The sequence below is a fragment of the Aquarana catesbeiana genome, linkage group LG04 (genome assembly GCF_042186555.1).
Source record: "Aquarana catesbeiana isolate 2022-GZ linkage group LG04, ASM4218655v1, whole genome shotgun sequence".
Taxonomy (NCBI): Eukaryota; Metazoa; Chordata; class Amphibia; order Anura; family Ranidae; genus Aquarana; species Aquarana catesbeiana.
In genome coordinates, this window is record NC_133327.1 from 538,182,920 (window position 1) to 538,205,631 (window position 22,712).

Genomic DNA, 22,712 nt, shown 5'->3' on the forward strand with positions numbered 1-22,712 from the left:
AGAAAAACTGAAATATCACATGGTCCTAAGTATTCAGACCCTTTGCTGTGACACTCATATTTAACTCAGGTGCTGTCCATTTCTTCTGATCATCCTTGAGATGGTTCTGCACCTTCATTTGAGTCCAGCTGTGTTTAATTATACTGATTGGACTTGATTAGGAAAGCCACACACCTGTCTATATAAGACCTTACAGCTCACAGTACATGTCAGAGCAAATGAGAATCATGAGTTCAAAGGAACTGCCTGAAGAACTCAGAGACAGAATTGTGGCAAGGCACAGATCTGGCCAAGGTTACAAAAAATTTCTGCTGCACTTAAGGTTCCTAAGAGCACAGTGGCCTCCATAATCCTTAAATGGAAGATGTTTGGCAGGACCAGAACCCTTCCTAGAGCTGGCCATCCTGCCAAACTGAGCTATCGAGGGGAGAAGAGCCTTGGTGAGAGAGGTAACGAAGAACCCAAAGATCACTGTGGCTGATCTCCAGAGATGCAGTCGGGAGATGGGAGAAAGTTGTAGAAAGTCAACCATCACTGCAGCCCTGCACCAGTCGGGGCTTTTTGGCAGAGTGGCCCGACAGAAGCCTCTCCTCAGTGCAAGACACATGAAAGCCCTCATGGAGTTTGCTAAAAAACACCTGAAGGACTCTAAGATGGTGGGAAATAAGATTCTCTGGTCTGATGAGACCAAGATAGAACCTTTTGGCCTTAATTCTAAGCCGTATGTGTGGAGAAAACCAGGCACTGCTCATCACCTGTCCAATACAGTCCCAACAGTGAAGCATGGTGGTGGCAGCATCATGCTGTGGGGGTGTTTTTCAGCTGCAGGGACAGGACAACTGGTTGCAATCAAGGGAAAGATGAATGCGGCCAAGTACAGGGATATCCTGGACGAAAACCTTCTCCAGAGTGCTCAGGACCTCAGACTGGGCCGAAAGTTTACCTTCCAACAAGACAATGACCCTAAGCACACAGCTAAAATAATGAAGGAGTGGCTTCACAACAACTCCGTGACTGTTCTTGAATGGCCCAGCCAGAGCCCTGACTTAAACCCAATTGAGCATCTCTGGAGAGACCTAAAAATGGCTGTCCACCAGCGTTTACCATCCAACCTGACAGAACTGTAGAGGATCTGCAAGGAGGAATGGCAGAGGATCCCCAAATCCAGGTGTGAAAAACTTGTTGCATCTTTCCCAAAAAGACTCATGGCTGTATTAGATCAAAAGGGTGCTTCTACCAAATACTGAGCAAAGGGTCTGAATACTTAGGACCATGTGATATTTCAGTTTTTCTTTTTTAATAAATCTGCAAAAATGTCAACAATTCTGTGTTTTTCTGTCAATATGGGGTGCTGTGTGTACATTAATGAGGAAAAAAATGAACTTAAATAATTTTAGCAAATGGCTGCAATATAACAAAGAGTGAAAAATTTAAGGGGGTCTGAACACTTTCCGTCCCCACTGTATATACTTTTTTTTTTTTTACTCATATACTATCTTATTATTGATAATAAACCTTTAATACAGGATGCTTTCTTTTTCAGTGGTTAGAGTACATGCAGGGCTATCCAATAAGAGAGCCCAGCACTAGCTCAGCATTTGCTGACTCCTATAGACTGAAAATCTACACAGCACTATCTGTACTTGGAGAGAAGAAGGGAGGCAATTGTCATTCAGCATTGAACCCTTAAAATAGAACTATAGGCAAAACTTTTTTTAAATTTTGGATAGAGTAAGGGAGGGTTATAACCTCTGTAAATTAAGGCACGGTAATTCCTTTGGGGACCTCCAGGTCACCATAACTAGTGTTCCCATTGGAAGATTTCCCCTCTATTACTTTTCTGGGGACAACCCAAATTTTGGAAATTTCTTTTACTCTTTCACTTTCGTTGATATTGGTAAAACAAGAAAAATAGAGGAGGGTAAATCTCCTTAACAGGGGCACAGACAGGAATAAAAACCTGACAGGCGTTCTAATCCCTTTCCACTTTGTCCAAAACTAGAAAAAAAATTGCCTTTAGTTATACTTAAGTTGCTGGCTGTAAAAAATAGGAAACAATGACTGTATATACAATATTTTTTTTTTTTACCTAAATAAAAAATATTATCTTTAGTGCTGTATATAATGTCCATAATGCACATTGTAAGCAAGGAAAACCCTGTGCACTGATAGCATTGGAAACAAAAGTATATATATTTACAGCAACTTGTTATTTCTTGTGCTGTCTGATGTGCCATGCATCTTTTTAAATATTCCACATACACATACATATTACTGTTTCCCATTGTTTTAGAGAATGAGAAGGCCAGTAATAAAAGTTTGGGGAATGAAGTGGATTCTGGTCTTCCCATACTGCATATAATGAAATATAACCATCAACTACAAGAGTTATACATGTAAGTTGTACAAGTTAACAAGCACCTGATGCATTTTAGTTGTTTAACCATTTTTTGAAAATAGTGTATATGTGAATTCAAAATCTGTTTTGGTTTGTTTGGCACTGTATACAGTTTTCTGAAATAAAACTAGTTATTTAGAATACCTTTTCTTACTTGGAGATTGTGCCAATAACAGCACATCTTTTCAGGCTGAAGCCTTACAATTAACAGTATTATTGTCAGCCTGCCGCGTGTAATCTTTCATTTAGCCATTGGGCTGCTTATCAGTTCTGTGCATACCTGATAGTTGGAATAACTTTGTCCAGAAATGGTCTACAGGTGTGTGAAAGAAGAAGCAGCACTCATATCTATGTCACTCTGTTCCCCTCTGAGCATGCATCTTGCGTTGCAGCACAGTGCTTGGCTGATTGGCTCCCCTGATGGCCAATGGGAGCCCGCGATCCGACGTACACCTACGGCGATTTGCGGGATCGTGCCACCTTGCCGCAGTATAATGACGTCAGCTGGTCGGCAAGCGGTTAATGGTCTAGTAGTGATTGCAGATCTGCATTTACGTGTGCTTTTTATATCTGCTTGGAGTCTAGCTTTAAATTCAAGTTATATCTAAGGCCTCTTGCACCCTGCAGCTTGAAAACGCTCAGTACAGCTTATTTTTTTTTACTGAGCTAAAATACAGCCCATTAATTTTAATGTGCCTATGCACACAGGTGCAGAAACAAGCGCCGTGTATTCTTCAGTAAAAAAAAATTAAATAGAAAAATCTGCAAATTTGCACAGATTTGTCCATTGACATTGTCAATGCGAGACCAAGCTAACGGGCATGCACAGAAATGTGCGCAAATTTGTGGGAAAATGGCACAAACGCATATGCGCAAAAATACATAAAAAAAAATAAATAAAAACGTCTGAAAAGTAGATGCTCAAACAGGAGTATCGTGTGCAAGAGGCCTAAGAGTTTTCTAAAGGACCAGACTGAAGGCATTATGCCTGGATAAGTTTCCATGAAATGCATTCCAGCAAACATACTGCTTGTGTTATGTTTTTGGAAGTATCATTTAATACAAGTTATTTAAAGTGGATCTAAACCCAACAGATTAACTGTTTCTCAGAACATCTAAGGCATGCTGTGAATAATAACTGTCATATTTGCTTGTACTCCCAACCCAACTGTCCAGCCATCCAGCTGTCCAGCTGGCAACTGCAGATCAAACAGAGGCACATGTGCAGAGATGGCACCTTCTATAACTGTAAAGAATAAGATGGTTTAGTTTCACTTTAAAGCCAGCCATAGATGGATTTAATCTTGGTTGGTTCAGCAAGGAGCAGCTGAGATTCGATCCATCTATGGGCAGTCTAATTGTATCCAAGTTGATCCATTGGTTGACTTGAGTTTAACCAGCCTGTCAGATTTTTTACATGCTATTCAGTGGTGGGCCATAATGCAGGGTGCAGGTGTGCCGCCACCCTATCAATGCGTCCGGCCCCCTAATCTACATGCAGGGCGCTGGAAGCATGGATTCCAATGTTTTTTGTTTTTTTTCCGAAGCACGTGATTAGAGCCAGAGGTGTGGGCTCTCCGCCCCCATCCGACCCAGTTGTGTGACCTTAGCGAAATCATATTCGCTATTGTCTTCCTGATTCTCCTCCCAGCCACTCGATTGGCCGAGAGGAGAAGCGATCCTATTGGCTGCTTAGGAGGAGAAGGAAGGAGACGCACGGCGGATGGGGTAGAGGGCGTAAGGGCTGGTGACCGACCAGAAGGCTCCTTGCCAGCAGAACAGAATAGCACTGCAGGATAGATTTCCCCATCCACACTGTCTGGATGGGGGAATCAAATGATTTTCCTTCCTTCCTTCCTTTTTGGTGGAAGGAAAGAAAATCAAATCATCTATGGCTTGCTTAAGTATACTTTTTTATTCCCTATAGTATTAAAATTAAGTGAATTTTCTTTGGCAGAGATTCACATGCACGCTTTTTTTTTTAGATAAAATGATCAGTCAAAGTCAAAATTACTTTCTAACATCAGCTAACAAGTATGCATAGAAATTTGATAGTTCCCTGTGCAGTGACTTCCCTTGCTTGCTGATTTATTTCCTTATACCTGCCAGCTACACCATAGAATGAAAGAGTATAAGAGTTCTATCCAGACTGGCCACTGAGTAACATTCCAACTGGATGCAGTTGACAGCTTGAACACTCCTTCACAATGGTGCCAATGCAGAACATGGCAGAATGCACAGCACCTTTTTCATCGGATTGATAGGAAACACATTTTACGAGACTTATGAATGGCTGAGATTCTCTTACATTATTAAATTAATGTATACTATTGGTTTTGATTCAGGGATGGATTGGGTGCATTAGGTATCTGCTGCTAGGGATTCTCTCAAGTTGTTCAATATTCTTTTTTTTGTCCTGTAACCTTTAGGCCACTTTTTGGAAACCCTCCTCTTCTGTGGATAGGAAGTTCTACTGATATACTTTTAACTAATATGGCTACCTGTGAAGTGGAAGCTGTTTTACATTATGAAGGTAGGAAGCAACAATAACTTCTTGTGAAATGGGCCTAATCAGCTTGTTCTGGTGTTGCAAACTCATTGCCGTTTGGTTTTCAGCATGGAACCTGTATACTTTCAACAAAAGGAAGCCAATTCAATGTCAGCACCTGGTTTAGTGGTTAGGGTCATGCTAGGCTTAAAAATCATTATAAATCTGCGCTTAGGTGAAATGTCGCTTAGGCTACAATGAAAAGTAGTGAGTGTACAGCTTTTATAACAGTGTAAATTTGATGTCCCCTCAAAATAACTCAACACACAGCCATTAATGTCTAAACCTCTGGCAACAAAAGTAAGTACACCCCTAAGTAAAAATGTCCAAATTGGGCCCAATTAGCCATTTTTCCTCCCCGGTGTCATGTGACTCATTAGTGTTAGAAAGGTCTCAGGTGTGAATGGGGAGCAGGTGTCTTACATTTGGTGTTATCGCTTTCACTCTCTCATACTGGTCACTGGAAGTTCAACATGGCACCTCATGGCAAAGAACTTTCTGAGGATTTGAAAAAAAGAATTGTTGTTCTAAATATAGATGGCCTAGTGCCTAGGCTATAAGAAGATTATCAAGACCCTGAAACTGAGCTGCAGCACAGTGGCCAAGATTATACAGCCGTTTAACAGGACAGGTTTCACTCAGAACAGGCCTCACCATGGTCGACCAAAGAAGTTGAGCATCATATCCAGAGGTTGTCTTTGGGAAATAGACTTAGGAGTGCTGCCAGCATTGCTGCAGCAGTTGAAGTGGTGGGGGGTCAGTCTGTCAGTACTCAGACCATACGCCGCACACTGCATCAAATTGGTCTGCATGGCTGTCGTCCAAGAAGGAAGCCTCTTCTTAACCACTTCAGCCCCGGAAGGATTTACTCCCTTCCTGACCAGAGCACTTTTTACAATTTGGCACTGCGTCGCTTTAACTGCTAATTGCGTGGTCATGCAATGCTGTACCCAAACGAAATTTGCGTCCTTTTCTTCCCACAAATAGAGCTTTCTTTTGATGGTATTTGATCACCTCTGCCATTTTTATTTTTTGCGCTATACACGGAAAAAGACCGAAAATTTTGAAAAAAATTGATATTTTCTACTTTTTGTTCTAAAAAAAATCCAATAAACTCAATTTTAGTCATACATTTAGGCCAAAATGTATTCGGCCACATGTCTTTGGTAAAAAAAATGTCAATAAGTGTATATTTATTGGTTTGCGCAAAAGTTATAGCGCCTACAAACTAGGGTACATTTTCTGGAATTTACACAGCATTTAATTTATGACTGCCTATGTCGTTTCTTGAGGTGCTAAAATGGCAGGGCAGTACAAAACCCCCACAAATGACCCCATTTTGGAAAGTAGACACCCCAAGGAAATTGCTGAGAGGCATGTTGAGCCCATTGAATATTCATTTTTTTTGTCCCAAGTGATTGAATAATGACAAAAAAAAAAAAAAAATTACAAAAAGTTGTCACTAAATGATATATTGCTCACACAGGCCATGGGCATATGTGGAATTGCACCCCAAAATACATTTAGCTGCTTCTCCTGAGTACGGGGATACAACATGTGTGGGACTTTTTGGGAGCCTAGCCGCGTACGGGGCCCCGAAAACCAATCACTGCCTTCAGGATTTCTAAGGGCGTACATTTTTGATTTTACTCCTCACTACCTATCACAGTTTTGAATGCCATAAAATGCCTAGATGGCATAAACCCCCCCAAATGACCCCATTTTGGAAAGTAGACACCCCAAGCTATTTGCTTTGAGGCATGTTGAGTCCATGGAATGTTTTATATTTTGACACAAGTTGCGGGAAAGTGACAAATTTTTTTTTTTTTTTTGCACAAAGTTGTCACTAAATTATATATTGCTCACACAGGCCATGGGCATATGTGGAATTGCACCCCAAAATACATTTAGCTGCTTCTCCTGAGTATGGGGATACCACATGTGTGGGACTTTTTAGGAGCCTAGCCGCGTACGGGGCCCCGAAAACCAATCACCGCCTTCAGGATTTCTAAGGGCGTGAATTTTTGATTTCACTCTTCACTGCCTATCACAGTTTCGGAGGCCATGGGCCAGGTGGCACAAACCCCCCCAAATGACCCCATTTTGGAAAGTAGACACCCCAAGGTATTTTCTAAGAGGCATGGTGAGTATTTTGCAGTTCTCATTTGTTTTTGAAAATGAAGAAAGAATCAAAACTTTGTGACAAAAAGCGAGATCTGCAAAATACTCAACATGCCTATCAGCAAATAGCTTGGAGTGTTTAATTTTCAAAATGGGGTCATTTGGGGGGGTTTTGCGCTATCTGGGCATTTCATGGCCTCCGAAACTGTTATAGGCAGCGAGGAGTGAAATCCAAAATTTATGCCCGTGGAAAGCCTGAAGGCAGTAATTGGTTTTCGGGGTCCTGTATGCAGTTAGACTGCCAAAAAGTCCCGATCAAGTGTAGTATCTGTTCTTATCAGCTGCCAGAGGAGGTGCTATGCTACTCCCAAATGGGAAGTGCAGATGTAAATCTGATGGTGTAATTGTACCTGGACAGCCTGTTTCGTTAGGGGCCACATTAAGGCACTCTTAGGTCTTAGAGGCCAATGATGGTCATGTCTGAGCAGGCTTGAAGGGTGCTCCTGGTAAGGAAGGGGCGCTGCATTTGGTCTGGCCAAAGGGCTGGGTTTTCCCGGCCTTCTGGCTAGGATTGGTGTGGTTGTTGTTCCTGTCAGCATCCGGTGGAGAAACTGGTGTCACCTGGCAGGCGTAAATTTTTGATTTCACTCTTCACTGCCTATCACAGTTTCGGAGGCCATGGAATGCCCAGGTGGCAAACCCCCCCCCCCCCCAAATGACCCCATTTTGGAAAGTAGACATCCCAAGCTATTTGCTGAGAGGCATGGTGAGTATTTTGCAGCTCTCATTTGTTTTTAAAAAAAAAGACAAGAAAAACATTTTTTTTTTTCTTTTTTCAATTTTCAAAACTTTGTGACAAAAAGTGAGGTCTGCAAAATACTCACTATACCTCTCAGCAAATAGCTTGGGATGTCTACTTTCCAAAATGGGGTCATTTGGGGGGGGGGGGGGGGGGTTGCCACCTGGGCATTCCATGGCCTCCGAAACTGTGATAGGCAGTGAAGAGTGAAATCAAAAATTTACGCCTTTAGAAAGCCTGAAGGAGGTGCTTGGTTTTCGGGGTCCCGTGCGCGGCTAGGCTCCCAAAAAGTCCCACACATGTGGTATCCCCGTACTCAGGAGAAGCAACAGAATGTATTTTTGGGTGTAATTTTACATATTCCCATGGCATGTTTGAGCAATATATCATTTAGTGACAACTTTGTGCAAAAAAAAAAAAAAATAAAATAAAAAATTGTCTCTTTCCCGCAACTTGTGTCACAATATAAAATATTCCATGGACTCGACATGCCACTCAGCAAATAGCTTGGGGTATCTACTTTCCAAAATGGGGTCATTTGGGGGGGTTTTGAACTGTCCTGGCATTTCATGCACAACATTTAGAAGCTTATGTCACACATCACCCACTCTAACCACTTGAAGACAAAGCCCTTTCTGACACTTTTTGATTACATGAAAAAATTATTTTTTTTTGCAAGAAAATTACTTTGAACCCCCACACATTATGTATTTTTTTAAAGCAAATGCCCCACAGATTAAAATGGTGGGTGTTTCATTTTTTTTTTTTTCACACGGTATTTGCGCAGCGATTGTTCAAACGCATTTTTTGGGGAAAAAACACACTTTTTTAAATTTTAATGCACTAAAACACACTATATTGCCCAAATGTTTGATGAAATAAAAAAGATGATCTTAGGCTGAGTACATGGATACCAAACATGACATGCTTTAAAATTGCGCACAAACGTGCAGTGGCGACAAACTAAATACATTTTTAAAAGCCTTTAAAAGCCTTTACAGGTTACCACTTTAGATTTACAGAGGAGGTCTACTGCAAAAATTACTGCCCTCGATCTGACCTTCGCGGTGATACCTCACATGCATGGTGCAATTGCTGTTTACATTTGACGCCAGACCGACGCTTGCGTTCGCCTTAGCGCGAGAGCAGGGGGGACAGGGGTGCTTTTTTTTTTTTTTTCTTTATTATTTTTTTGCTTTTTTATCTTATTTTTAAACTGTTCCTTTCATATTTTTTTTTTTTAAATCATTTTTATTGTTATCTCATGGAATGTAAATATCCCCTATCATAGCAATAGGTGGTGACAGGTACTCTTTTTTGAAAAAATTGGGGTCTATTAGACCCTAGATTTCTCCTCTGCCCTCAAAGCATCTGACCACACCAAGATCGGTGTGATAAAATGCTTTCCCAATTTCCCAATGGCGCTGTTTACATCCGGCAAAATCTAAGTCATAAAATGCTCGTAGCTTCCGGTTTCTTAGGCCATAGAGATGTTTGGAGCCACTCTGGTCTCTGATCAGCTCTATGGTCAGCTGGCTGAATCACTGGCTGCATTCTCAGGTTCCCTGTTGAGACAGGAGAGCCAGAGAAAAACACGGAAGACGGTGGGGGGGGGGGGGGGCATTCCCTCCCACTGCTTGTAAAAGCAGTCTAGAGGCTAATTAGCCGCTAGGATTGCTTTTACATGAAAGCCGACCGCTGGCTGAAAAGAATGATACCAAGATGATACCTAAACCTGCAGGCATCATTCTGGTATAACCACTCAAAGTCGTGAATGGCGTACCTGAAGACAAAAAAATGGTTAACAGTAAACGGTAAAGTATAAAAAATTGCAGACCTGAAAAACAAACATGATAAAACATAATAACAATAAAACATTGCAGAATAGAATACAGTAAAAAAGAGCAGAACAATAGAGAGAGAATAGAGAGAGAGAGAACAATAAAACGACAACTATTTTTTTTTATTTTATATTTTTGTATGTGTTTTTTTTTTTTTGTTTTTTGTTTTTTTACACTTTTTTTTTGTAACTAACTTTTATAACTGTAACCGGTTCCAGGTTCGGGTCTCTCAAAATGTGATGGCATCTTGGGAGACCCTGTGAAAGTGTGCCTAGTCTGTGCAGTGCTGTACCCTACGCTAATACTCAACTAGTGAATGGTAGCATTCAAAACATTCACCAATGCAAAGACCAGGATTGTCAGGACAGGAGGGACAATAATAGCGGGTGTCACGCCTATATCCGTGCTTGCTGCAGACACAACATCTTTTTTGGGGGTGTTCGTTGGGTAGGGGTACTCGGGAGGACATAAAGAAAATGCCTCTCATGCAGCCGACTGCATTTGGTTGGGGATGTGAATGGGGGAAGTACGGGCGCTGCAGAAGCGGTGTGTTCCCAATTAGGATTGGCGAATGCAGCAGGAAGGGCACTATGGGCACGACGGGCCTGCGTTTGTCTTTTTGGTGGCAGCGGGACACTACTTGTGCTTGCCACCTCACCAGCTTGAACTGCATTTATGGGACTCGCCACGTCACCAAGTGTTACTGCAGTGCTGGTTTGACTATGACCGGGGTCTACTAGGCCGCTGGTGCTTGTCAGTTCACCAAAACGCTACCAAAAAAACTGTTAGCGATCGCAGGGATCAGGCCTGACTCTGCGAACGCTGCAGTTATGCGTTTAGTGTTTTGTAAGTGACAGTGATCGATCGATCCTGCACTTGGGTGGGCTGGGCCGGGCTGGGCGGAGGGGCAAAACGCAGGTGCTAGCAGGTATCTGGGCTGATCCCGCTAACACTGCGTTTTTGGGAACCCTAAACTGCTGGGGACGCTAGTATAGATCTGATCGGATCAGGTATTGATCTGATCAGATACTATACCACTAAGGGAGGTGTACGGTGCGTGCGTGGGTGTTAGCGCGACTGGCGCTAACCTGACGCTGCCTGGGGCTGGTGCTTGCCAGTTCACCAAAACGCTACCAAAAAAACTGTTAGCGATCGCAGGGATCAGGCCTGACTCTGCGAACGCTGCAGTTATGTGTTTAGTGTTTTGTAAGTGACGGTGATCGATCGATACTGCACTTGGTTGGGCTGGGCTGGGCGGAGGGGCAAAACGCAGGTGCTAGCAGGTATCTGGGCTGATCCTGCTAACACTGCGTTTTTGGGAACCCTAAACTGCTGGGGACGCTAGTATAGATCTGATCGGATCAGATATTGATCCGTTCAGATACTATACCACTAAGGGAGGCGTATGCTGCGTGCGTGGGTGTTAGCGGTACTGCCGCTAATCTGACGCTGCCTGGGGCGACGCATATCACCGCCGGGCGATCAGGGGGCTAAACCTTTATTCGCTAATAAACGGCGGGTGCCCTGACACTATGAAAAATAAACCAACTAACCAGCGTCACCCGTAACGGTTATACGGTGATCAGTGGTGAAAGGGTTAACTAGGGGGCAATCAAGGGGTTAAAACATTTATTAGATAGTATATGGGGGTCCCTGTTGCTATAAAATGCTGACAGCGAACCTAAATATTTACGTTCCTAACTAGCGTCACCAGCGACACTAATACAGCGATCAGAAAAATGATCGCTTAGTGACACTGGTGACAGGGGGTGATCAAGGGGTTAAAACTTTATTAGGGGGGTTAGGGGGTACCCTAGACCTAAAGGGGGGTAACACTCACTGTCCTACCACAGTAACTGTCACTAACTGACACCCTGCAGTAATCAGAAAAAAAAAAAAAAAATATATACTGCTTGGTGTCAGTGTTACAGGGAGGGGGGAGGGGTGATTGGGGGGGATCGGGGGGGTATCGGGGGTGTTTTGTGTGCCTGGCATGTTCTACTGTGTGTGTGTGTTGGTGCACTTACATGTCTTCTCTCCTCGGCGCTAGAATGGAAACTGCCGAGCCGAGGAGAGATGACATCACATCCTCTGCCTGTGTGTACTATACACAGGCAGGGGATGTTCCTCATTGGCTGGGAGCGATCGCGAGGGGGGGGCCACGATCGGATGGTCTACCCCTCGTCTCTCATCGCTCCTTGCCAAATGCCGACCACCGCTGGCACCGGGGGGGGGGTCCGATCGGACCTTGCCTGCATTCAAGCATGGTGGTGGGAGTGTCATGGTCTGGGGCTGCATGAGCGCTGCCGACACTGGGGAGCTACAGTTCATTGAGGGAACCATGAATGCCAACATGTACTGTGACATACTGAAGCAGAGCATGATCCCCTCCCTTCAGAGACTGGGCCGCAGGGCAGTATTCCAACATAACAACCCCAAACACACCTCCAAGACGACCAGTGCCTTGCTAAAGAAGCTGAGGGTAAAGGTGATGGACTGGCCAAGCATGTCTCCAGACCTAAACCCTATTGAGCATCTGTTGGGCATCCTCAAACGGAAGGTGGAGGAGCGCAAGATCTCTAACATCCACCAGCTCCATGATGTCGTCATGGAGGAGTGGAAGAGGACTCCAGTGGCAACCTGTGAAGCTCTGGTGAACTCCATGCCCTAGAGGGCTAAGGCAGTGCTGGAAAATAATGGTGGCCACACAAAATATTTGACATTTTCACTTGAGTGAGTGTACTCACTTTTGCTGCCAGCGGTTTAGACATTACTGGCTGTGTGTTGAGTTGTTTTGAGGGGACAGCAAATTTACACTGTTATATAAGCTGTACACTCACTACTTTACATTGTAGCAGTGTCGTTTCTTCAGTGTTGTCACATGAAAAGATATAATAAAATATTTACAAAAATGTGAGGGGTGTACTCACTTTTGTGAGATACTGTATATAAATTCATGCAAGGGTTAAAAAAATAATAAAGCTAACAACAATAAATCATGAGTGTAGCTGAAAGTGAATGGGGTCCATAAGATATGGTCAGAAAGTTCACAGTATGCAAGATGAATGCTCTACAAACACTGAATAACTGCTTCCATAGTACTCAGAATGACACAACAGACGGCTTACTAGATATCCCTCTATTTATAAGTGGTCAAAAAACGCTCAGTAAGAAGAGATCAGTCAACGTGAACTCCAGTGGAGATTCCAGCCTCTCCTTTCACTCAACATCGATCCATAAACCAGTAATATCATAAAAATATAACAGAATGCTCATAGTGTAATATGCATTATAACATCACTGTAAAGAAAAAGTGCACACTCACATGTGAATGTGAACAAATCATGCAAACACTACCAGTTGACACTGCAACAAGTGCAGCACACTACATGAGAATATTCTATGCCCAGGAAAACTCCAATTGAAATATATCATCAAGAACAGACAGCCAGCCTGCTTAGCAGAGCACACATGACCATCGACAAGTGTATGGTCATACTGTAATAGACTTGTATCCAGTAAGTCAGCTCTGTCTGCCAGGGAAAAGGTTTTGCTTTTCTCATCCCAACATCATATAGTAGAAAGTGCTATCCAGGAACACATTCCAGCCATGTGTGCAGTGCTCTGAGGATGGTGCTGTATCTTCCTCTCTATGTAGTTCCTCGATTTGGCTTAGCTGTTAGGGGTTAAAGTGGACCTAAAATTAAAAAGTAAAAATGTGCAATGTTATAGGGAATATAAAGAAATGTTGATTGTGTCTAAGCTGTTCCCAGAAAGATTTACCTTTTTATTCTGAAGGATAACAGCACACTTCCTGGTATTTAAAATGGTCTTTCAAAAACCCACTGACAGGCATGGTTTTTATGACAGAAGTGACCCTAGAGGTCTCTTCTGTCATAAATGACCCCCCTGCTGTCAGTGGGTAATGCGATTTGAGCCACGCATTCACAGCTCAGACCGCATTTACAGCCTGCTCTGTGTGCTGTGGCGAAGTGACTAGTAAATTATGACTTAAAGCTTCAGGGGGCACATTTTTTTTTAGATGTCTTAATGAGACTACTGCCTCTGACTGCTAGTCTCACAAGATTTGGAGTGAGATTTGGTGATGTCATTACCATTCTACCTGCTGGTGAGGAATCTGACTCTGAGAACCTCTTCTGGAGGCATTTCCTGCTTCTGCATCATTTTTTCAGTGGATGTATGCTTTCTGCACCTATTTTTCTTTTTTTTATGGTTGCCCCACTGGTCTTCAAATCCCCAGTCATCAGCTCTGACATGAGAAAGCAAAGCTGTGTTCTCTATTAGGGTTGTCCCGATACCACTTTTTTAAGACCGAGTACAAGTACTGATACTTTTTTCAAGTACTCACCGATACCCGATACTTTTTTTAATGTCACGTGACAGTGTTTTTTTTTTTTTTTACAATTTTTTTTACAATTTTTTTTACAATGCTTTCTTTTTTTTATTTTTTTTTTTAGGGAGGGAGGGGGTGGATGGTGTCTGTGTGTTTTTTATTTTAATTTTTATTATTTTTTACAATAATTTTTTTTATTATTTATTGCAATACTTTTTTTTTTTTTTTTTTAATCAGCCCTGTTGGGGGGCTTTGTGAGATATCAGGGGTCTTAATAGATCCCTGAAATCTCCCCCTTGAGACAGAGAAAGAGGTCGAGGATAGAGATTCCCCAGTTTCTTTCTCTGCAGCCTCAGCTGCACTGAAAATGAATGGAGAGAAGACAGCGGCTCCTCTCCATTTATAAACTGAGACATCGTAGTCACAGGAGATTACAATGTTTCAGTTATGTGAATGGACAGAGTCAGTGATCACTGACTCTGTTCATACATCAAAGGAAGGAGGAGGACATGGAGAGGGACAGCAGAACGGCAGGGGACAGCAGCAGAACGGAGGGGGAAACGGAGGAAGAAAGGAGGGGGACAGCAGAACGGAGGGGGACACGGAGGAAGAAAGGAGGGGGACAGCAGAACGGAGGGGGACACGGAGGAAGAAAGGAGGGGGACAGCAGAACGGAGGGGGACACGGAGGAAGAAAGGAGGGGGACAGCAGAACGGAGGGGGACACGGAGGAAGAAAGGAGGGGCACAGCAGAACGGAGGGGGACACGGAGGAAGAAAGGAGGGGCACAGCAGAACGGAGGGGGACACGGAGGAAGAAAGGAGGGGGACAGCAGAACGGAGGGGGCATGGGGGGGGACTGGAGGAGGATGCAGTGATAGTCAGCAGTGATTGTGTGTGGGGGGAGTTACAAGCACTGATCACCGCTGTATAAATCATTTGACTAAAGCAGCTGAAAGAGGGGGAGAAGCTTGTAACTCCCCCACTCACCGATCACTGTTGACTGTACAGGTATCGGGTGAAGTATCGGGAGCATTTGCCCGAGTACAAGTACTCGGGCAAATGCTTGGTATCGGTGCCGATACCGATACTAGTATCGGGACAACCCTATTCTCTATGAAGATGGCTGCCTCCACACAGAAACCAGTGCAGAACAAGCAATGGTATATCAGTAATGCAGAAAAGATCGGCTGCATGAAGCCTACAGACAATACTGGTACTTTATCCTGTGCTTGGACATAGCTTCCAGAGTTCAGGTCTTATTTAAGTGCTGTGGAGGCATAAATGTTAGGAGTTTACTTTAGAGGTTGGGTTAGAACAATGGCCTCCAATTAAAAAAATGTGTCATGCAGCACTTAAAGGAGTTGTAAAGGAAGAAGGTTTTTGATCTTAATGCATTCAATGCATTAAGATCAAAAGCCTTCTGTGTGTAGCAGGCCCCTCAGCACCCCCCAACACTTACCTGAGCCCCTTCTCTGCCCAGCGATGTCCATGATTCCCTTGGCCGTCCGGGACTCACCTCCTAATTGGCTATTGGCTAGGGCACAGCCGCGGTGCCATTGGCTCCCGCGGCTGTCAATCAAAATCAGTTAGCCAATCAGGGGAGAGAGAGGAGACGGGACCAAATGGCAGCTGCGTGTGTGAATGCACGCACAGGGCTGCAGCTCGGCTCAGTTGCCCCAATAGCAAGCTGCTGGTCTATGGGGGCACTCGTCAGGAGGGAGGGGCCAGGAGCAGCGAAGAGGGACCCGAGAAGAGGAGGATCTGGGCTGCTCAGTGCAAATCCACTGCACAGAGGAGGTAAGTATAACATGTTTGTTATTTTTTTTTAAAAGCGAGACTTTACAATCACTTTAACCATTTCAGCCCCGGAAGGATTTGCCCCCTTAATGACCAGGCCATTTTTTGCGATAAGCCACTGCGTCGCTTTAACTGACAATTGCGCGGTTGTGCGATGCTGTACCCAAACAGTCACGTCTTTTTTTGCCCACAAATAGAGCTTTCTTTTGGTGATATTTGATCACCTCTGCGGTTTTAATTTTTTTGCGCTATTAACCAAAAAGAGACCAGCAAATTAAAAAAAAAAAACGTACTGCTATAATTTATATCCCCAAAAAATATATAAAAAAAAACGAATGTATTCATCAGTTTGGGCCGATATATATGTATTCTGCATATTTTTTCACAAAAGTTATCGTATCTACAAACTACGGGATAGATTTAGGGACTGTTATATTTTTTATTGTTTTTACTGGTAATGGCAGCGATCTGCAATTTTTAGCGGGACTGCGACATTGTGGCGGACAAATCTGACCCCGAATTACACTTTTTGGGGACCAGTGACATTATTACATTGATCAGTGTGGGTGTGTTCTAACTGTAGGGGGGATGGGCTTACTGGAACATGACAGAGATCACTGTTACCGATCACTGGGAACAGTAGATCTCTATCATGTCATCTGGCAGAACGGGGAATCGCCTTGTTTACATAGGTAGTTCAGCGTTCAGCCTCTCCTCACCTCAATTGCAGGTCGTCAGCGGGCATTGAGTTTGCGGGACCCGTGGGGACGCTCCTGTGACTTTTTTTGGATACAGTGGTGAGGGATTAAAACGCTTATCAGTTTTTTTCACTGTCTGTGTCCCCAATTCACCCTCTCTATTTGTCCTGTTTATCATTATCATTGAAAGTGAAAGTAACAGAAAGTCACAAATTGTGGATTGTCCTCAGAAAAGTAATAAAGGGGAAATATTCCAATGGGGACACTAGTTCTGGTGACCTGAACATCAAGTACCAAAAGGCTACAAGTGGCCCATGGGGCACAGGTTGGACACCAGGACTGTAGCTTGTTAGCCAGCACATGGCCACATTTTGTCCTGCCCACTGCTTTCTAAAAAGACAGCACTGCCTTTGTTGCTGAAACCCTCCCACTGTAGGCTGCAGTGTCTGGGAGGGGGAGCATGTGAAACACAAATGAAGTAGGATTTGGCTTAATCAGGGAAGGTAAAGAAAGGTATTTGCTTACTTTATGCAACTTAGCATCTGGATTTAAATTAGGCTCATACTTTTGCGGGAGCGCGTGTAAATTGCAAACATTCCTGAACCTGTAGGCACCTGCAGGAAAAACGCTGCTTTTTTATCAGATGCGTGGGGGGGCCATTCGTTCTTAATGGCGCTCCTGCGCATCTGAAAATGCAGCGTGTTGGTCCGTTCTAGGAAAAGGGTCAAGGACCTTTTCTCTGCATCTCCCACAGGTACAGCAGTCCAATCAAATGAATGAGCTGCTGTGCACACGCAAATGTTCCATGCACCAGCTGCATATGTGTGAACCTAGACTAAGTGCTTGTTTAGACTGCAATACAGAAGCCTTTATTTTAATTCTTAGAGTTAGGGGAGTTGATTTAATGTTAATGGACAGATTTTGAGTTTTTTGTGTTGGGAAAAACTAGGGATTAAGTTACATAGTTATTCAGGTTGAAAAAAGACACAAGTCCATCTGGTTCAACCATAGTGTTTATGTAAGAAAGAGGTATTGGGAGTGGAATTCAACACTAGACCTATCAAAGCTTAAAACTGCTCCAACCCCCCTTCTAACGCCTACTCTAACTACCCAGTAGAAGAAAGATTCTTATACTTACTTATTTTCAGGGTGTTCTGGTCTGGTCATATGATCTTTCCAACGGTCGGCTGTAGAAGAGTGGAGAGAGCGCCATTAAGAGATTAAATGCCTGGGCAGTGATGTCACCCATAGGCTTACTATGGGGAGCCCATCGTCAAACTGTCCCTCTGCTCCCTTGATGGCAGATGATCATGTGACCAGACCAGAGCGCCCTCGAAATAGGTAAATGTGGCGGACCGCCTGGCACCCTGCCTGGGTGCTTCTGCCAAGATACAGCTTCCTCCACTCTAGAATCAGGAACAAGGTATTATAGCTGAGAATTGCACCCAAGAGCTAGACAACACTAGCTTAGGTGCAAACTGGAACAGCAATCCAATTAACAGCTAGCAGTGATCTAATTAAACAGTAAATTAATTAACATAAACACCCCACAATGGTTTGATACAATACTAATCACAACCCCAAGAGGATTAGCAGACAAACAAAAACAATAGGTGACTCAATTAACAATGGGAATTCACACCTAGGAGGCACACAATGGGGAATTATACAATGAGAGAAAGACACCTTAATAAACAGATTACACATAGCAGAAGGAGACCTCAGCACCAGGTTGTTTTAAGCCGATTATAACCTTCTGCTTAGAGTCTCTGAGTCTAGGAGGGGGGTTAAAGCAGTCAATGCTGGTTTGGGCACATAGACCCCAAATCTTTATCCAGGTCCTAGGTTCCGAGAAGCAAAACCACTACAAAGGTCCCCCAGGCTCAAACCTCCCAATGATTAGATCCCCCTGTAAAATCCAGGGCCTATAGTCAATAGGCAAGAGGCTATGCTGCAGTCCCCTTCAAAAGCCCCAGTCCCGGTTGCGTCTGAGACAGTAAGTATGAGCAGCATAGTTAGAATAGCAGTTAGGAGGAGGTGGGAGCTGTTTTAAGCTTAGTTAGATCTAGACTTCAACTTTAGGTGATGGGGATGTTATTATAGCGTAAAGGAGACTTTATTAGTGAACGTAGGGCACCTACTACATTCACATTGGCTTGTAGTACTAATTGCTTTATGCAAAAAACGACCAGCTTCAGACTCCTCGATCCAAGAATAAATGTACCATAACTTTGCAGAGCCTAGCAGACACCTATAATTTAGCAGTCTCTGGTAGAAAACATGACAAGATGCGTTTATATGTTTCATAATTTGTATGTTGCATAGTAACAGGTAGAAATCATAATAGGAAAGAAGATTTTGAAATAAGACAGACATATCCTTAATAGTAAAACAAAAACATATGATTCTGTAATGAAAAATGCATACAAAATGAATTATTTTTGGTGCAATATGAAGGGTTTTCTCATTTCACTGCATTTTTGTTTTAATTCTTTTCATATTGGTTTTATACTGTAATATTTTAAGTACTGTTATGTTATATGCTAATTTCAAAATTTTGTTTTAAAGATTATGATGGACTCAGCATTCATATGGCTGGATCAATATCATTGTCATGTAAAACTGGAAAGAAAGTAAGTTTACTTAAGTTTAATTATTATTAGGTTTATAGCTCTACTTTAAAACTGATATTATTATCCCATGTTAAAAATTTATATTAGTGCATAATAGGTAAAACAGGTATTAGGGTTAGCTCAAGTGGGGATTGCCTTTCCTAGGAAAAACGTTCAAAGTCAGGTCTTTTCTTAAAATTCTAACTTGTCAGTTTTATTAAAAAGGTTGCACACAAAACAAACAAAGCAAAACAGGAAATAAATCCTTGCTAACTAAACAGTACAGATTTCTCTATGACAGGTAAAGGGCTTCTCCCAGTCACCAAGAAAAAAAAAAACAAGCGTTTTGCAAACCTTTTTCTTACAAAGTGATCTCCACATGTAGCTCTCTCAGGAGGCTTCCTGAGTCCTCCAGTCCATCTTTATTTATCCCACCTGCTGCTCGTCACAAGTGGGAAGCAAAATCTGGTTCGGATCCCACACTGCCAAGGTGGCCCGGAAACCCCAGCTAGATTCCACCTTAGTTTCCCACATAAGAAAGCACGCAAGGTGAAGCATACAGTCCCTCAATCGCATTGCCTTTCATTATGTCACATCAGCCATAGATGGGTTGAATATTTGTCCGATTCAGCAGGGACTGGCCGAGATTTGTTCTATCTATGGGCAGGCTAGTTGTACTGAAGTCGTTCCATCGATCGACTGTAGTACAACCAGCCTGTTGGATTTTTGCAAGCAATCACTGCTGACGGCCAAAGCATCCGGAAGTGATCATTGTGTTCTGCCGGCAGGGAAGGCTGACTGTGTTGATGGGGGAATCAAGCGATTTTCTTTCCTTTCACCCGTAGTGGAAGGGCCCATGTGCAGCTTCAGCCTTTGATCCAAGGTGTTGTCCACAAAGAAACCGATTTGAGGACAAACAAGATAGTTGCAGACAACACAGGATTTCTACACTTCTGTACTGTTGTTACCATATTTTACTGATCACTGATTCCAAGGTAGTTGACTGCAGCAGAAAATTTACTTGGGACAATTTTGATTGTTGGGACAGCAGGTCAGATTAATGTACATGAAATGCCCAGAACCTTGGGAATATTCTGTGTCTTTCATCAAACCAATAATGCAATGCTATAACTGTATTTTATTTTTTTTACAGGATTTTTGTTTGATTACTTCAATGTTTGAAAATCGAATATCACTTCTTGAGTTTGACACCTGTGCTTTGTGGCGATTCCAACAACGGGAACTGCAGTCCTGTACATTAGAGATGAATTTGTGTATTGTCTCCAGGTACTAGAAAAGTTTTATATTACTATAAAATTCACAGCCAATCCTTTGTGAGCGATAATATGATTGACATACTTATTATTTGTATTTTATCAACAGATAAATGTGTTGGATAAGTAGTGAGTCTATATGCAGTATACTGAATATTGTTAATGAAAGTGGCACATAGACCACTTAACATCAATAGCATGGTGACAAAGTTCTTTAGTGTCATGCTATAAAAGATGCAGGATTACTTTCTGGTTAAGTGCAGGCTTACTTTAAACTATAGAGAATAGATCCCTTTAGACTCAAACAGATTGGTCAACGATCCTTGTGTTTGTGGGTGGTGGCTGACAATCCCAGCCAAACCTGGGTTGATATTTTTGTTAGCCTACTGTGGTTGATATCCCTAAGACAAGCCTGACTGTCCATTCAAACTTGTCTGCCCAACTTTTATTTATTTTTTTTAATTTTAAAGGTAACTTTTATTGCATATAAAAGAGAGCAAATGCAAATCGTAGTGAAAAACATTTACACAAACTGGTAGCATGGTAGTAAACAAAATGTCCATTAATTACAGAACCATCACAGAAAAAAAAAGGCGTATTTTGACCGCAACATAAAAAAGAAAAAGAGGGGGGTGTTACATACACAAAGCATACATAATGAATCAGATATATTGCAAGATCGGCAGGTCTCACTCCCTTCAGGCGCTATAGTGCTTTCAGATTCTACCCAATGTGACCAAATTTTAAGAAATTTTTTAGGGCACCCTCTGGCGTTATAAGTCATCTTATACAATGGGATTGCTTGATTGATTAATGTGATCCAAAAAGGTATTTCGGGGGCGGGGTTTGCTATTTCCAGTGTATGGCTATGGATTTTTTGGCATAAAAGAAGATCAGGCGTAGGAAAATTTTTGTGTGGCTAGGGTTAGTATCATCATCTATATACCCAAATTGACATTGGCAGTCACAATGAAAGCTGTGACTGCAGACCAGAAACTTCTGATAGGATGGCACTCCCAAATCATATGGAAGAATGTACCATCAACCATGGAGCATTTTGCACAGATAGTAAAGGTCAGCTTGCCAATGCCAAATAAAAAACTGGGTGTATAGTAAGAACTATATAAAAATTTTGTTTGATCTTAAAATTTTGTTTGTTTTATCCCTTGAAGAAATAGCCATGGGGATCTGTAGGGGGAGAATTTCCTGCCACGCTTCCTCCATGAGGCTCGGGATATCCGCCCCCCCGCGTGATTCCGTAGTCAATAGCCTATTGGTTTTAGAATGTAATAAAGAGGAGAAGTAAGTGGATATCAATTTATCATGAAAAGGGTCAAAAAGCAAATTTTCCAACGCAGAGGGATGGAGAGACACATTAGTCAAACCAAACTGTGCAGCTCTGCAGTATGTCGCAACTGGAGATAGCTAAAATGAGCGGTGGAGGGAAGGTTATGGTTGTGCTGAAAATCCGCAAAGGAGCAACAGACACCCTTGGAAAATAGATAAGAGACTAATTTCACCCCAAATCTAACCCAGAATGCTCCATCAGTTCTACGGTAGAATTCTTTAAATTGTGGATTATGCCAAAGAGGGGTGTTAGGGAAAAAATCATTAACTGACTTAGGTGTGGTTAGTTTAGATAGCGTAAATATAGGCCATGCCATAGACAACACGCTAGTACTAGTTCTGCCCAAAGTAGATTGACGATGAACTCAATTTTGCAAGGATTCAAAAGAAGTAAGAATGGCCGCTTCCAAATTCAAGGCAGCATTATTAGCCTCGGGATAGAACCACCAATAGGCATGAGCCAATTGAGAGGCTGTATAGTACATTTGTAGGTTGGGTGCAGCAAGACCTCTTTCTAAGATAGGCAACTGCAAGGTATCTCTAGCTAGTCTGGCAGCCCGACCTCCCCATATAAAAGATGTAAGCATGGAGTTGATCTCCTGAAAGCGATGTTTGGGAATGTTTATTGGAGAATTACTCAGTACATAAAGGAAGCCAGGCTGGAAAATCATTTAAAAAATATTAACCCTGCCTAGAATAGTCAGGGGCAGTGGCGGCTGGTGCTCAAAATTTTTGGGGAGCACACAAACTGAAAAATTCTGAAAAAAAAAACCCATCAAACACAGCCACTGTGCCATCAAACGCCGCCACTGTGCCCATCAGACACAGCCACTGTGCCCATCAAACGCTGCCACTGTGCCCATCAAACGCTGCCACTGTGCCATCAAATGCTGCCACTGTGCCCATCAAACGCTGCCACTGT

At 42.8% G+C, this 22,712-nt stretch overlaps 1 protein-coding gene across 2 annotated transcripts in view; it reads left to right on the top strand.

The window, feature by feature from the left end:
• Positions 1-22,712, top strand: part of WDR27 (WD repeat domain 27) — a 608,839-nt gene that overhangs the window by 81,034 nt on the left and 505,093 nt on the right. For both annotated transcript variants that reach the window (XM_073627863.1, XM_073627864.1), the window contains 4 exons: positions 2,294-2,396; positions 4,828-4,931; positions 19,126-19,190; positions 20,323-20,456. In XM_073627863.1, coding sequence (XP_073483964.1) covers positions 2,294-2,396; positions 4,828-4,931; positions 19,126-19,190; positions 20,323-20,456 — 406 coding nt within the window. The remainder of the gene's footprint in view (positions 1-2,293; positions 2,397-4,827; positions 4,932-19,125; positions 19,191-20,322; positions 20,457-22,712) is intronic.